We start from the raw sequence: 13,914 nt of genomic DNA, 5'->3' as shown, positions 1-13,914 counted from the left end.
ACACACACACACACACACACACACACTAGGTCAATTAGTTCTAGGGACAGCCTTTCACAGATGCCCCAGAACCTTCTCATTCCCAACAAGAGCACAGTCCTTTTTAGATGTATTTATTTATTTTAAATACCATAGCTGTTTTTAGACACACCAGAAGAGGGCATCAGATCCCATTACAGATGGTTGTGAGCCACCATGTGGTTCCTAGGAATTGAACTCAGGACCTCTGGAAGAGCAGTCAGTGCTCTTAACCACTGAGCCATCTCTCCAGCCCGAGCACAGTCCTTTAGACACTAGCTCCCTATTTGTCCCTAGCTCCTGGCACCCACCATTCTGTCTGTAACAAACTGACAGCTCCTATCAACAAAGTGTCCGACATTTTGTGACTACTGTTTAGTTTTAAGTGATATTTAAGACTGGGGCTAAAATGAAGAAACCTTGCTGCTCCCGCAGAGGGCCTAGATCGGTTTCCCAGCACCCATACACAGCTCAGCCACCTATCTGTAACTCCAGTTCCAGAGGATTCCGACACCCGCTTCTGACTTCCACAGGCACCACACATTACACATATACATTCATTCAGGCAACATACACATAAAATCAAGTAATTAAATCAAAACCTACAACTGGCCAGGGAGAGGGCTCAGTGTGTAAAAGCACTGGATGTGTAAACCTGACAACCTGAATTCTATCCCAAGAATGCACACAAGCCAGGTGTGGGGCAAGCATCTCTAATCCCAGCATTCTGGATGGGAAGGCAGATAGAGAAGTTCTTGGGCCAACTAGCTTGGAGTATACAGTACAGAGACAGATGATAGATCCTGCCTCAAAAACAAGGTGGAAAGAGAGAAATAAGGCCCCAAAAGTTGTCCTCTGACCCCCACAGGTACATCATGGGATGCAAATGCCTGCACATACATGCACATGGACGAACACACACACACACCACAGAATTGAGGAAAGAATGACAAAGCCTTGTTTTTGTTTGAAGCCAGGAAATATTTCTTGGATAATTGTCTTAATAATTGCCAATTGTCAAGTTGTCAGAAATGAGGGATGGAGGAGTCTTTTTGGCTACTTGTGGCTGTGGGTCTCCCCAGTGAGCCTGCTCTTTGTTGGGACAGTCATGGCTTCTCTTGCCTTGCAGGATTTCCCAGGTGACTTTGAGAAGCCCAGGCTGGAAGGGCTGGACATCCACCGGCACTAGGTGAGCAGCAAGTGCAGGCCAGAGGCCTGAGCACCTGTGGGAAAGCAGCTCCTGACCTGTGCTCCAGGCCTAGGTGGCCTTTCCCAGTCCTCCAAGTTGACCCAGAGCAAGTCCAAGCTAGAACCCCGATATTTAGGGCCTGCTCGGGATCCATCGAGCTTTGGAAAGACTACATCTGCCCTACAGGGACCCCAGTACACTCCAAGAGTTCACATGTACAGGGGCAGGAGAGGATAGGGGAGGGGGCTGCCCACATTCCAGTGTCATGCCACAGTACAGTGGAAATCTGGAATGAGTTCCCTCAGCAGCTCTCAATTCTACGTCTTAGTCCCAGATCACGAGGACAATTACATCTGTGTCTCAGAAGTGCCAGGTGATGGTTTGCCTGGGACCCTGGGAAATACCGGATGTCTTGAAGGTACCCATCACCTCATGGGTGACTTACAGGCTTTGCCAGGGGTTCTGATGACCCCCAGCCAAAGCACCCACACCGATCCCAGCATGACTGGAGACCTCCCAGAGCTGGAGACCCCAGTGTGGGCAGAGGCAGGTGTCATCCTCTGTGTCTCCCTAGGCTTATCACGTGAGGCGAAACAGTTCCTGGGAGTCCTGTGACTCAGAGAGTTCCTAGTCCCTTGGATTCCAGAAAGCAGGCCCTAAGGGACAGGTTCAAGGAGACATTTTTATTTTCTGATGAATGGCACCTGGATGCAGAGCGCCTGTACCTTTGATCTCGAGGAAATAGGCAGAAAGGTGATTACAGTGTCTTAATGAGTGACTTCAAATCCTGTCAGCATCTGGTGGCTATGGCACCACCTGTCCCTCATTGCCCAGGTGTCTGGACACGTGGCCTGCCAACTCTGGGGTTAGCAGGTGGCACTTGGTCCTATTTCACTTCAGGGACTGATGAGGGTCTCAGCATGTGACTGACGAGAATTACAAAAGTCTCGGATCCCTAAAAGACAAGTCGAGAGGTGAGTTCTCGCCCAACACCTTTGCCCGTGGCTTGCTTTGGCTTACCAGTTAGGATTCCAGTCAGTTTTATTGGCCTTAATGGCAAGTATTTCCCATGCTATGAACGTCACCTGCCCCGTTTCTCACACTAAGAAGTAGCTCATAGTGCTGACACACGGGGGACTAGTCTCAGAGTCTCCTGGATGGGGGAGCTATGCTGGTCATGGGGGTCTCAGCACCCCTGCTGTCCCCAGCTGAAGCTGGCAGGTTAACCCTCCAGTTCTGCACACTTCGCTCCTCTAGGTGCCTCCCTGCGGGCGATGTTTCAAGTACTTACTCTGAGTTATACTTCTGTAGGCTGCTGTGGCTGGGGAATCTGGAGCTTCAACAAAAAAAGACTGGCCTTTGTCACAGCTCTTGCCTTAAAGAGAGAGGAAAGGAGACCCTTGTAAAAGCCTTGCTCTCTTGTGCCTGCTGCTGTATGGCTGCCTGCGGCTCCCCACTCAAGGACAGCAAAAGTGGAGAGACACAACACGGGCCCCAGTTGTGTCCCTTCCTCAGCAACGATGTTGCTTTGCTACGGCAAAGGCAGAGTCTAGGCCCAAAGAACTGCTCTGCTCTGAGTGGGCCCAGGAGTCTGCATGAGAGCCACGAACCCGCAGCCCAGGAAAATGAGAATACAGGAGAGAGAATCAGAACATCAAGGACTAAGAAAGGAAATGCAGATAGGACAAGCTTCTGCATCTCTGAGGAAATGTGGAGTATACACTGCCTCTTAGTGAGCAGAACCCTGGGTGCACGCACCCTGTCCTCTGCCTACAACCCTATCAGTCCATTATGGTCCTTCCCAGCTGCACTGTCTGTCTCTGTCTCTGTCTCTCTCTCTCACACACACACACATAAACAGGGACACACATTCACCATTCTGAGGACCATATGTAACCCAGAGGAGACACAGCTTTGCCTGTGAACCTCCCTCAAGGCCCAGTCCCCATGTTGTTACCCAAGGCCCTGTTCAAACACCTCAGTCAGTCCCTTCTTCCCTGACAGGAGAAGGGAAGCTCCTACATTTGGGTAGTCATCTGCAGCTGAAAGTAGTCTGCCTCAGGCTCTTCCCTCTGAGACCTAGGCACCTGGCACTGCTCCACTTCCTGTTCCCGTCACAGACATCTGCGACTCAAGCAAGCTCAACTCTTATTGTCGGGAAAGTGGAATCTACAGGGCAGAAGAGCCCCTGTCTCCTCACAGCAAACCAATACCTGGATGAGCCTGGGACAGAGCTAATTGCACACCACTCCCTCAGTTCTGAAGAGCATTCAGAGCACAATCGTCAGGATCCTAGGATATTCAACATGGTCCCGACTAGTATGTCAGAGCCCAGCACAGGAGCAGAGTGACCAAGGGCCCTGCAGTCCTAGGGACACATAGCTGACATTTCATGGAGGATCTGAGGTGCCTGCCCCAGGCCTCACTGCTTCTCTCCTGTGGCTGCAGCCTCTAAGGAACTCTGTGGGTCCAGTTCTGAGCCACCACTGCTGGATCTGCATCCAAGCCCCCGAGCTGCTAAGATGGCTGTGCACACAGCACAGGCCCCTCAGAACTGCTGTGTTCACACTCACCTATGTGTGGATCCAGCGGCACTTTGCCCAGAAGCGGGATCTTCAGATTCTGGCACATGGCCTCTGCACCCCCAGTCGTGGGAGGGAAGATCTGAGACTCTTTCTGTGAGGCAGAAAGAGAAGGAGGCTTTATTTTGCTTCTGCATCTTAGAACAACTAGTTTTTAGACATTGTGAAACAGTGCCTTGTTGCCTGTGAAACTCTGAAGCATTTCATGCAGGCAGTAGTAGAGGGCTTGATGGAGACCCTCCCTTCCCAACACAGCAGGAAAAGCAGAAACCATCCCTGCCGTTTCCTCACTGTGACAATGGTGTGCTTAGGCCTGCACTGGGGACCCTCACCTTGCACTTGGGGCAGATGAAACCGCTCATGTTCTCTACCACACCAATGATGGGCAGCTTCACCTTGTGGCAGAAGCTGATCTCTTTCCGGACATCCTGGAGGGCCACCTCCTGACAAAGTTCACAGAGCAGTTATCCCTCATTCAAAGGGCACGGAAAGGCACATGTGGTCCAGGAGATGCTGCACAGTCATCAGAGCACACACTCACCTGAGGGGTGGTGAGGATCACTGCCCCATCAATGTGTGCCGCAGCCAGGTACTGGACCACTGAGAGGTGTTCATCAGACGTGCCAGGTGGGGTGTCTATGATGAGGTAGTCCACATCTCCCCAGTCTACATCACGGAGGAACTGCTTGATCATACCTGGAAGTGGGCAAGGCTGAGTGTGGGCCTTCTTTCTGGCATACATCTCCAGCAGCATCTCTCATTATGCATAAGCATTTGGCCTACATTCTCAGCCTCAACACAGTGACACTGCTGTCCCCAGGGGGCAGGAGGTGAGATCTGTAGACATGCTGGGTGGCCATGATGGAGTCAGGGGAGCTCCTGTCTATGTGTGGCATAGACATGTGGTTCCAACAGTCATGTGGCTTAAGTGTCAATAGGGAGAAGGTGCTTGCCCAGTGGTGCTATCTGCATCATCTTAGGCTTCCCCAGAAAGGGGTTTTCACTCCACACTTCCCTCCTTGACACAGACCAGTCACGTGATCGCACTACAGATCACTTCAGGGTCCTGCAAGTCTCAAAAGTAGAAAAGCTCACAGTAGGTAATAAAATGTCTACACTGAAAACTTGTATTTCTCATAGTTTTCTTTTATCAGGGAGGGTGGATGCTGAAACAGAACACACTACAGGCTCCAGGTGAGAGCATTAGTAGGCATGAGGTCCTAGGCTCCACCCCAGGACCAAAATAACAGCATGAACGCACCACAAAGCCCATCAGGCACCCACAGCCTCCCCAACAGCCAGGACCAGGAGTCAGAGCCGGGGAGCAGTGACAAACCATTTTTCTTTGGTCCCCTCCAGATGACAGCATCATCTGGGCTGCTAAGCAGGAAGCCCACAGACATCACCCCCAGGTTGTCATCCACGTACTGCAGCAGAAATGGGAATAGGGGGAGAAACATGTTTGCTTACGGGGAACAAGGACATGACACATCTACATAAAACCACAAGAGGGCACTTCCCAAGGAATTTGGTAAAATAATAACAATGATGATGATGATGATGATGATGAGACTATCTTGAGGATAAAGGTACCATGTGCCTCACACCCACACTTGCTCTTTGCAGCCTCAAAACATTTTTGAGAAACAGGTGGCCATAGTGGGATCTACAGGAGGCCATGTGTCGCCTGTGCCTCAGCAACAAGTCAACGATGCTAAGATAAACAGTCTCCTCGGGTGTTCTAATTGAATCAGCAGAGACCCCGAAACCCAGTCTTGTAGGTGAGGTTTGACTGGGGTACACTGTGGTCACTCAGCTGCACAGTACCACTTTGGAACTATGGAACCAGACGGCACAGATCTATGAGCCCCATTACAGCCAAGGCCTGCTCATCCTTGGTCTGGAAAACAGTCTCAGTCAACATTCAACCCCTGCCTCTAACAGCCCGTCAGATATAACTAACCCTCACACGCTGCCTCCCCAGGAAGGCTCACTCACCACTGGAGACCATCCGGAGCCACTCTGGTGAACCTGTGGGAACATGACAGTCATTGTTGTCACTGACAAAGTACCCGTGGGCGATGGCTTCACACAGTGAGATTCACTGTCCTGTCCTGCACCAGTCAATTAAAAAGCCCCTTAATTACTTCTATTTAGTGGTGTGTGTGTGCCTGTGTGTTTCATGACTGCATATACAGAGGTCAGAGGACAGCCTTCAGGACTCTCCTTTCCCGTGTAGATCCCAGAACACAGGTCATCAGGCTTGTCAGCAAACACTTCTGTCTGCTGGCCACTCAGTTCTTAAGGGAGGGTTGAGAAATGAAGACCTTATTTGAGACAAACACTCTATCCCTGCCCTTGCCAAGGAACCAAACTTATTCAAGTTCAGGCACAACTCAGGTCTTTAAGAAGAAGGAGAGTGCTGCCAGCTGCTGAGAAAATGCAAGCATGTGAGGTCAGCCAGGCCGCCATGCACAGGAGCAGAGGGGGACTACTACCCAGTGGCCTTCAGTGCCACAGCTAATTCAAGGCTGCCCTGAGCAGGTGACAGAGGCGGGTCAGCTGTTAAAGGTACTGGCTCAAAGGACGTGGGTTCAGTTCCCAGCATCTATATGGTAGCTGCTCATATTTGTCTGTAATTCCAGGTCCTGGGGATCTGATACCCTCTTTGGGACTCTTTGGACATATGTGAGTACATGATTCACAGACACATGCAGGGAAAATACCCTTACACATAAAATTTTAAAGCTGCCCTTGGGCTGGGTGTGGTGTTGCACACCTTTAATCCCAACACCCTGAAGGCTGTGAATTCCAGGCCACCAAGGGCCACCCAGTGAGAGCTTGTCTACCCACCTACCAACCAACCAACCAAAGAAACCCAAAAACTGTCCCAGTCAGTGGCCTGAGCCCTGACTCCAGAATGCTACCTACAGGGGCAAGGGCTCAGAGTCCCCGGGCAGCCCCACAGAGGTACTTCTGGGCATAGACCCCCAGGGCTGGGCACTGTTCTGTTTATTACAAAATTAGAACTGAGGCAACTTCTACCTACACATCAGACCAGGCCTTCTCCTCTTTCAGTTTTCCAGACAGAGTCCTGATGCCAGCCTCCCACCCCCAAAACTAAGCGATTCTCTTGACTCACCCTCCCAAGTAGATGGGACTACAGCTTACACCACCATGCCTGGCTAAATTTCTACTTCATAGGACAACTGCACTGTAAGGATACCCATGTTGGCATGTGTGTTGTGCAAAGACTCACTGACTGGGGCACAAGCCTGCTTTGTTACCTCAACCTGGGTACCACTATGCACACTAGCATCCTCATCTGTACACCCTAGGCACTGCAAACGCCTAGGTGAGCTTCCTGTTTGCTGAGGTTAAATGTTCCTGTTCCTGTCTCCTCCCCTGCCTTGGTCTCCTGTCTTCGGATCTCTCCCATGAGGATCATCAGCCTACAAGAGGACCCGGAGGGAACGAGAGAGACAGCACTGCCCGTGGTGTCTGAGCCCAGCCCTGATTCTGCCCACCACCAGAGGTCCTTCCAGGATGAGGCCAGTAGCAGAGAACCCCACTGCCCTGCTGCTGTGTCATTCAGCAGTGCTACATACAGTCAGAGTCTCAGTTCCCTAGCAGAGACCACAGCTCTGAAAGATTCCCTTGCTTCCAGTGCAGACTCAAGCTAACCCTGGCCCTGAGTTACTGCTCAGAGTTGAATTTCCGCCTCTCACTTCTGCATTCCGCTTGCTGTTTCCCACTCCCACCCATAAAAGGCAAAAAAAACCCAAAAACCCAAAAACCAAAAATCCAAAAAAACAAACCCAAAAAACAAACAAACAAAAAACCCCAATGCTTCTCACATACGTGGATGTTCTTTATATCTAATCCCAAACCCTTAAATCCACAGCCATTGAGAAAGGAGACAGAGGGGCTACTGTACGTGCTTGCCCAAAGAGAACCGGTCAGATTCCCCCGTCAGCTATTACCTGCTCTCCTTCTAAGCCCATGATCTTGGGAATCGATGGCCCACAGATATCGATGTCCAGAAGAGCGACCTGAGAATAAGAGACAGGTGGTGCCATCACTGACTGCCGCCAGACTTTCAAGCTATGCACAGTGAGATGGGGCGTGGCCAACACACAAAAACAAATGACTGAGCTTCCACTTTCTCATGGGAAAGACTCAGCATGGACCTTTCAGGAACTCCTAGGGCAACAGGCGTGCACGCAGCACCCGCGTGGAACAGGGTGGTCATACATCAGGCCACTGACGGCAGTTAGTTCACTCAGCCTAGGAGTGGACCTAGGCTGCATCACGGAAGATGAGGCTGAGGTTCAGAGAGGCCCAGGGACTTGATCAATAAGCAGGGAACAGAGATGGGACTAAAGTCAACATCTCCAGTGCCAGTACTCTTTCCACCACAGTCAGGCCTACACAGGAGGCCTGTGCAGAAATTATGGCTGACCTCTAGGCAAGCCCCATGTTCCTGGGACCATGCTGACAACGAGCTTTCAAAACAGCCTTTAAATAAGAAAGGAGATGCTGGCCAGATGCTTGGATAGTAAGAGAATATGTTTCTCTTAAAGAGAGCCTGAAATGGATGCACAGCACCCACGTCGGGTGGCTCAAGACCCTTTGTAACTCGTTTCAGGGGATCTGGTGTCCCCTTCTGGCCACCTCAGGAACTGCACTTGAGCACAGATCTGCACCCCTTCCCCTTTTAACTTTTATGCATACAGGTGTCTTGCCTGTGTGGATGTCTGTGCACCTCATACATGCCTGGTGTTCATGTAGGCTATAAAAGGACATCAGATCCCCTGGAACTGGAGTTATAGACAGCTGTGAATTGCCATATGGGTGTGAGAATGAACCTAGGTCCTCTTAAAAGGGCAGTCAGTATTCTTAACCACTGAGCCATCGCTCCTGCCCTCATATATTCTTTTCTAAAACAACAACAACAACAAAAACAAACAAACAAACAAACAAACAAACAAAAAACTAGAAGAATGAGGTGGAAGAGGAGGAGGAGGAGGAGGAGGGAAGAGAGGAGCTGGAGAGATGGCTCAGAGATAAGAGCACCTGCTGACTGCCCTTCCAGAATACCCAAGAAAAAAATACTCTTTGTTCCATGTTGGGCAGCTCACAACTCTCTGTAACTCCAGCTCTGGGCACCCGGGCATCTGGCACCTTCTTCTGGCCTATCAGGCACACACATGGCACTCACACAAACACATAAACAAAATAATCCTTAAATACATGAAAGGAATCTGGAAGATCTTGTGGGGACTTAGGTAGTCTCAAAAGACTTCCACCAGATCACCAATCAAGGCCTGCAGCAGTGTGCACTGCCCTTGTGAAGGGCAGCCATTCATCACGGAGAACTGTAGTGGAGACCCAGAGGGCAGCACCTCTGGGGAACTTTGGAATTTGCCTCATGCTCTCTGTCTTCCCTCTTCAGTCCTACTTCCCCTACATGCTGACTGACTGCAGTGCCTGTGACTGAGGAACACCAGGGAGTTCTTCACTAACATCCTGTTTGCCTCCTGCATCCTCTGCTGGCCTGGCCCAAAAGTGCAGCAGAGGGACATCTGCCACCTGAGGTGGGGACCTGGGTCTGTCTGGGGAAGCATCTCTACAGCCCAGCAGGGCTCCAGCCACCGGCTCATCAGTTCCTTTTGAGCAATGATTCTTCCCACAAGCCAGGGAAGGAACCGAGCCAAGTAACAACGGGATACAACACACAGACTGACTGTCATCTGTGCCCAGGATCTTCTTGGGGTGCTCTCTATGGGCAGACTGTGTCTGACTCACCAACCCCCAACAACCAATTGCCTCTCTCTTCTGCCCAGGTCAGGATTGTGGGTGCCTGCTGAGAACCAAGCCTGTACCCAAGTGTCCCCAAGCCCCCTCAGCTGCTGGTGGCTGGGAGTCCTTCTCACAGTAAACTGGAAGTGGGACTCTCAACTCTGTCAGGTTTCTTCTCTAAAGGTCTTGGTTTTGACTCTGTGCCTTTCAAAAAGCCACTTTACCTGGTGACTTCTCCCTCAGTTTTGTTTATCTGAGCTTCTGGCCTGTAAAATGAGAGCTTGAGGATTCAGGCACCTCCAGCTGGGGTGTCTACAAACCCAGGAAAGGTCATCATAACTAATAGTACCGATGCTGTTCACCTTTGGCCCATGGAGCCCAAGGTCATCCTTGAAGCTGACGTGCTGACACTCGATCTTCCTAACTCCTCCTGCATTTACATACCTCCCTTCTTCTGCTTAGGAGCGAGTGTGTATGTGTGTGTGTGTGTGTGTGTGTGTGTGTGTGTGTGCATGTGTGTCAGGGCTTAACTCCACTTCTGCTGTCTTTACCTAAGGCCTTTTCCACACAAGATGACACGCATCAACTAGAAGCAGACTGAGTGCCAGGCATCTAGTGGACCACAGATATTGTGCTTCTGACCCTCAATAAGTTGAATTCAATGTTCACTGCATCTACACTGCACTGCAGACACCCGGGGAATGGGGGCTGGCCCACAGATGCTTTCGTTATTGAGACAGACTCACTCTGTTGCCCAGACTGGCCTGGGACTCTTGGCAGTCCTCTTGAGCGCCAAGACTGCAGGTGTAAGCCAGCTCGGCCAGCTCTTCATCTGTTTTTGCAGGTCCTGTCTCTACTGGACTGCATACTGAAAGGTCCTTACAAGCAATTGGCGAGACTCTCTTGTCTGGAAGAAGGCATGCGAGCAGCTCCCCAGGCTGGTGTTGCACAGCTAAGAATATTCCTAACAGTTCTAGAGCAAACGCTTATTCTGGACAAAACACCATCAGTTTTTGTTGTTTTTAGGGTTTGTTGTTCTTGATGTTAGTGGGGGGAGGGGGAGCTGCTTCTGGGGATGAAACAGGGGCCTTGCACTTGTTAGACAAAGCTCCACTACTGTGCTCCAGCCCCAGCCCCTTATAAAAAAATGCAGACTGCAATAAAAAAAAAGGTTCCACTGTACTGGGTGATGCAAATTTAACCCTCTGGTGGCAAGAGACTGTCCCCTAACAGAACAATGAACAGATGAACACACTTAACCTGCCCTGTGCTGTGGGCTGGGCAGGCTGCAACACAACTCTAAAAGCAATCACCCTCTGAACTTCAGGTAGCAACGTACACTGGTAATGAAGATGGCTGCCAGGGCATTGCCAGGACGCGGACTGTGTGGTAGGCACTGTGCTTGCACCGTAACGGCAGCCTCTCACCCAGGCCTCTGAGACCCATTTTATAGATGAGAAAATGGAGGCAGAGAGAGGGCCTGGTAACCAGCCAGGGCATCAGCAGTGATGTGGACAGAGCTAGATAGAACCTGTGCACTGGTTCTTGGCTACCACACCTTTCCTAAAGCCGGAACCCAGAGCACAGAACTGGGAATCCGAGTAAGTCTGTCTGTTACGAGGGAGGGTCTCACTTTGTAGCCATGGCTAGCCTTGAATTCAAAAGCTTCCTGCTCTGAAATGCTGAGATTACAAGCTTGTGTCACATGGCCTGGTGAGGGAATTCCAATTTCATGCTTGTCTGTACTCTGGAGATGAAGGAGCTAGCACAAGGGTCAATTCTATAAGAGGCAAGCAGAAAATGTCTTCCGCTTTATGCACAAAATCAATAATAATGTATAGGTGCTTGTCTGACTAGAGAAGTGACCATGTGAATATGTAAATAGCACTCTTAGCTCACAGGAGATGGATCACGGTACAGCTGCACGGTTAGGACTTCCAGATACAGAAAGAGCTTTATGAGGGGCAGATGGAAAAGGCCCTGTGTTACATGACCGCCAGAATGTGATGAGGTACACCGCCACCTTGGTTAGAATGCTCAGGGAGATGCCTCAGCCAGTGGCTAGGCAGGGTCCAGACAGTCAGAGAGGCTGCTTTCCTGGAGTCTAAGAATCACCCTCTAAAGCCATCAGCAGCCCCTTTGTCACACGGAGCAGCTCCCAGCTTAGCCCAGGCTCCCACCTGTGTGTCTCCATCCTCCGCCAGGCCGTGGGCAAGGTGTGCACTGAACGTGCTTTTCCCAACGCCGCCTTTCCCAGACAGCACCAAGAGCTTGTGTCTCACCGTCTTCATCTTCTCTCTGATTTCCTCCACAGCTGCAGAGGAGTAGAGGAGGTGATGATGTCCCCCCCCCCCCTCAGTCCTACCTGTCCCTCTTCCACAGTGCTAGGAAGAGTCACACTCTTTAAGCTGTTTCTAAGGTTCTTTGTGAGATACCACTTCAGCAAACTAAAAATAAATGCTAGGAAGAAAATAAGGTCACTACTAACCTGAAAAGATTGTCTTATTGATGCAGTAGCACATGCCTTCCGAGGAGAGAGTGGGGTGTTCAAAGCCCAGCTCCTCAACAGAACTGTGTACAGAGTAAAGCTTTATAACCCAGAAGGCATCTGCTAACATCTGCAGAAATTCTTTGGATGCCACAAGGAGGGACTACTACTGGCATCTCGGACGATGGATGCTAAGTGTCTTAAGCATAGGTTAGCCCCAGTAAAAAGGGATGATCAACTCCAATGTCCCCAGGGCTGAGGATGGGAAACACACAGGCTCTCAGAAGCAACCATCCCAGCAACATACTGGGTTTCCAATGTCACGTCTTATTTCAAATCTTTACAGACTACACTGTGGGGTGACTAGTCTTCACCATGAGGGCATTCTTGCTCAAGATCAGTTTTCAGGAGACTCAACGACCAAACCCAGCCTCTCTCTCTGAAAAGCCTTCCTTCCAGCTAGGCTTTCAGTCCTCCTCGCCCTGGAGACGGCTCCTCCCAGTGCTATGCCTGGTGAGTTTAACGTGCCTGCTTCTGCTTCCTTCCCACTTTGCTCTCAGTCCCCCATCTGTCTCTCCACTGAGATAATGAACATTCATGTCTGTTGAAAGATAAGACTCCTTAACAGGAGGGGTCCTTCTCTTTGCCACAGACAGAGCAGAGCCTCTGTGACCTGTGATGGACATGTGCCAGGACTCAGGCCTGAAAGACCTCAGTATTTTTCCATTCTCTTCTCTGTGCTTGGCCTTGTGGATACTGAGGTAGTGGTTATTACTTAAGCCCTGTACCTGCCCCACATCACTTTTATCTATTCTATCCTTCTTTGAGGTTCTATTTACTGATTTTTTTAAAAAAATAAAGACAGGATCTCATCTAAGCCCGGGGTTAGCCTCTTAAATGCTGAGATTACAAACATGTGCCAACACACTCGACCTAATGTTCGTTCGTTCGTTCATTCATTCATTCATTCATTCACTCATACTGGGTCTCATCCTGTAGTCCAGGCCGGCTTTTAACTTGTAGCCATCCTTCTGCTTCTGCCCCTCAATTTCCGGGGGAACAAGCCTGTGCCGCCAAGCTTATTTTAATGCCCCCTTCGGTTCCATGTTTACCGCAGATCAGACTAAACCTCCATTTCCATCACTGTTTTTCCGCTATTTGACTTTTAAAACCTCCCTCTTGCTCAAGCTCCGCCTTCTACGCCCCCCAACCAATTAGAATACTGCCCACTAGTTGCTGCCATTCACCCTCAAGTCCCGCCCCTTCCACTTCCTGATCTGCCCGCTGCTTCCTCACCCGGATCCGGAGCAGCGCCGGCTCCGGATGCGCACAGCCTCTGGTTGGGGCATCCCTGGCACGAGGCTCCTCGGCCGGCCTGGGCGCTGTCGGCCCCGGGGCAGCCTGCGGGAAGACGAAGGCACAGTCAAAGTGGCTCGGTCCCAGCGGGACCACCCACACGTCCTGCGATAGCTCACCGTGGGGCGCCTCCTCCATGCTGCCGCTCTTGCCCGGGCTGCGCTCGCCGGAACCTCAGGGGCGTGTTTCCGCCTCGCAGGTCCCGGCCGCGGGAACTGTCTCGCTAAACCAGGACTGCGCACGCGCAAAACCGTGTGTGCAGTGGGTGGGATTCCTATGCCTCTTCCCACTAAAACAGGGCGAGACTCAGAAATCTATGACATCTGAGCAGATGAAGTGGCTCTAACGATTAAAGATGCTGTTGAGCCAGCCTGTGTCCAAATCCCAGAACTCATAGGGAAAGCGAGGATGGACTCTTACACATAATGCACATTTTTGATTCTGTTTTTGTTTTTTTAAAGCATGGTTTTTGTCGTCAA

General features: G+C 50.7%; 2 protein-coding genes across 5 annotated transcripts in view; one reads left to right on the top strand and one right to left on the bottom strand.

Moving 5' to 3' along the window:
• The window catches only part of Tvp23a (trans-golgi network vesicle protein 23 homolog A), a 33,979-nt gene extending 29,066 nt beyond the window's left edge, over positions 1 to 4,913 (top strand). For 2 of the 4 annotated variants that reach the window (XM_021184557.2, XM_029470676.1), the window contains 2 exons: positions 1,148 to 1,207; positions 2,519 to 4,913. In XM_021184557.2, the coding sequence (XP_021040216.1) occupies positions 1,148 to 1,207 (60 nt within the window). In that variant the 3' untranslated portion in view covers positions 2,519 to 4,913. Of the gene's footprint in view, positions 1 to 1,147; positions 1,230 to 2,518 lie in introns of those variants that run through there. The other 2 variants (XM_029470677.1, XM_021184556.2) reach the window with 2 other exon arrangements.
• Nubp1 (nucleotide binding protein 1) lies at positions 985 to 13,645 on the bottom strand. The gene is made up of 11 exons (XM_021184554.2): positions 13,555 to 13,645; positions 13,376 to 13,480; positions 11,772 to 11,905; positions 7,773 to 7,841; positions 5,788 to 5,820; positions 5,126 to 5,216; positions 4,331 to 4,485; positions 4,122 to 4,232; positions 3,781 to 3,883; positions 2,499 to 2,582; positions 985 to 2,162 (listed from the first exon to the last, which is right to left on the bottom strand). The coding sequence occupies exons 1-11, from the start codon at positions 13,571 to 13,573 to the stop codon at positions 2,104 to 2,106; spliced, it is 963 nt and encodes a 320-aa protein (XP_021040213.1). The 5' UTR covers positions 13,574 to 13,645; the 3' UTR covers positions 985 to 2,103.
• Between the last annotated feature and the right edge of the window lie 269 nt (positions 13,646 to 13,914).

This window comes from Mus caroli, chromosome 16, assembly GCF_900094665.2.
Source record: "Mus caroli chromosome 16, CAROLI_EIJ_v1.1, whole genome shotgun sequence".
Classification (NCBI taxonomy): Eukaryota; Metazoa; Chordata; class Mammalia; order Rodentia; family Muridae; genus Mus; species Mus caroli.
This window is presented reverse-complemented; position numbering and strand designations above follow the sequence as displayed.

Excerpts from the sequence above, each read along its gene's own strand:
- Nubp1 (XM_021184554.2), bottom strand. Across the intron at positions 3,884-4,121 it reads TCATCTGCCCCAAGTGCAAG|AAAGAGTCTCAGATCTTCCC; the intron begins GTGAGGGTCCCC and ends TCTGCCTCACAG. Across the intron at positions 2,583-3,780 it reads GCCGCTGGATCCACACATAG|GCAAGAGCTGTGACAAAGGC; the intron begins GTGAGTGTGAAC and ends TCTCTCTTTAAG.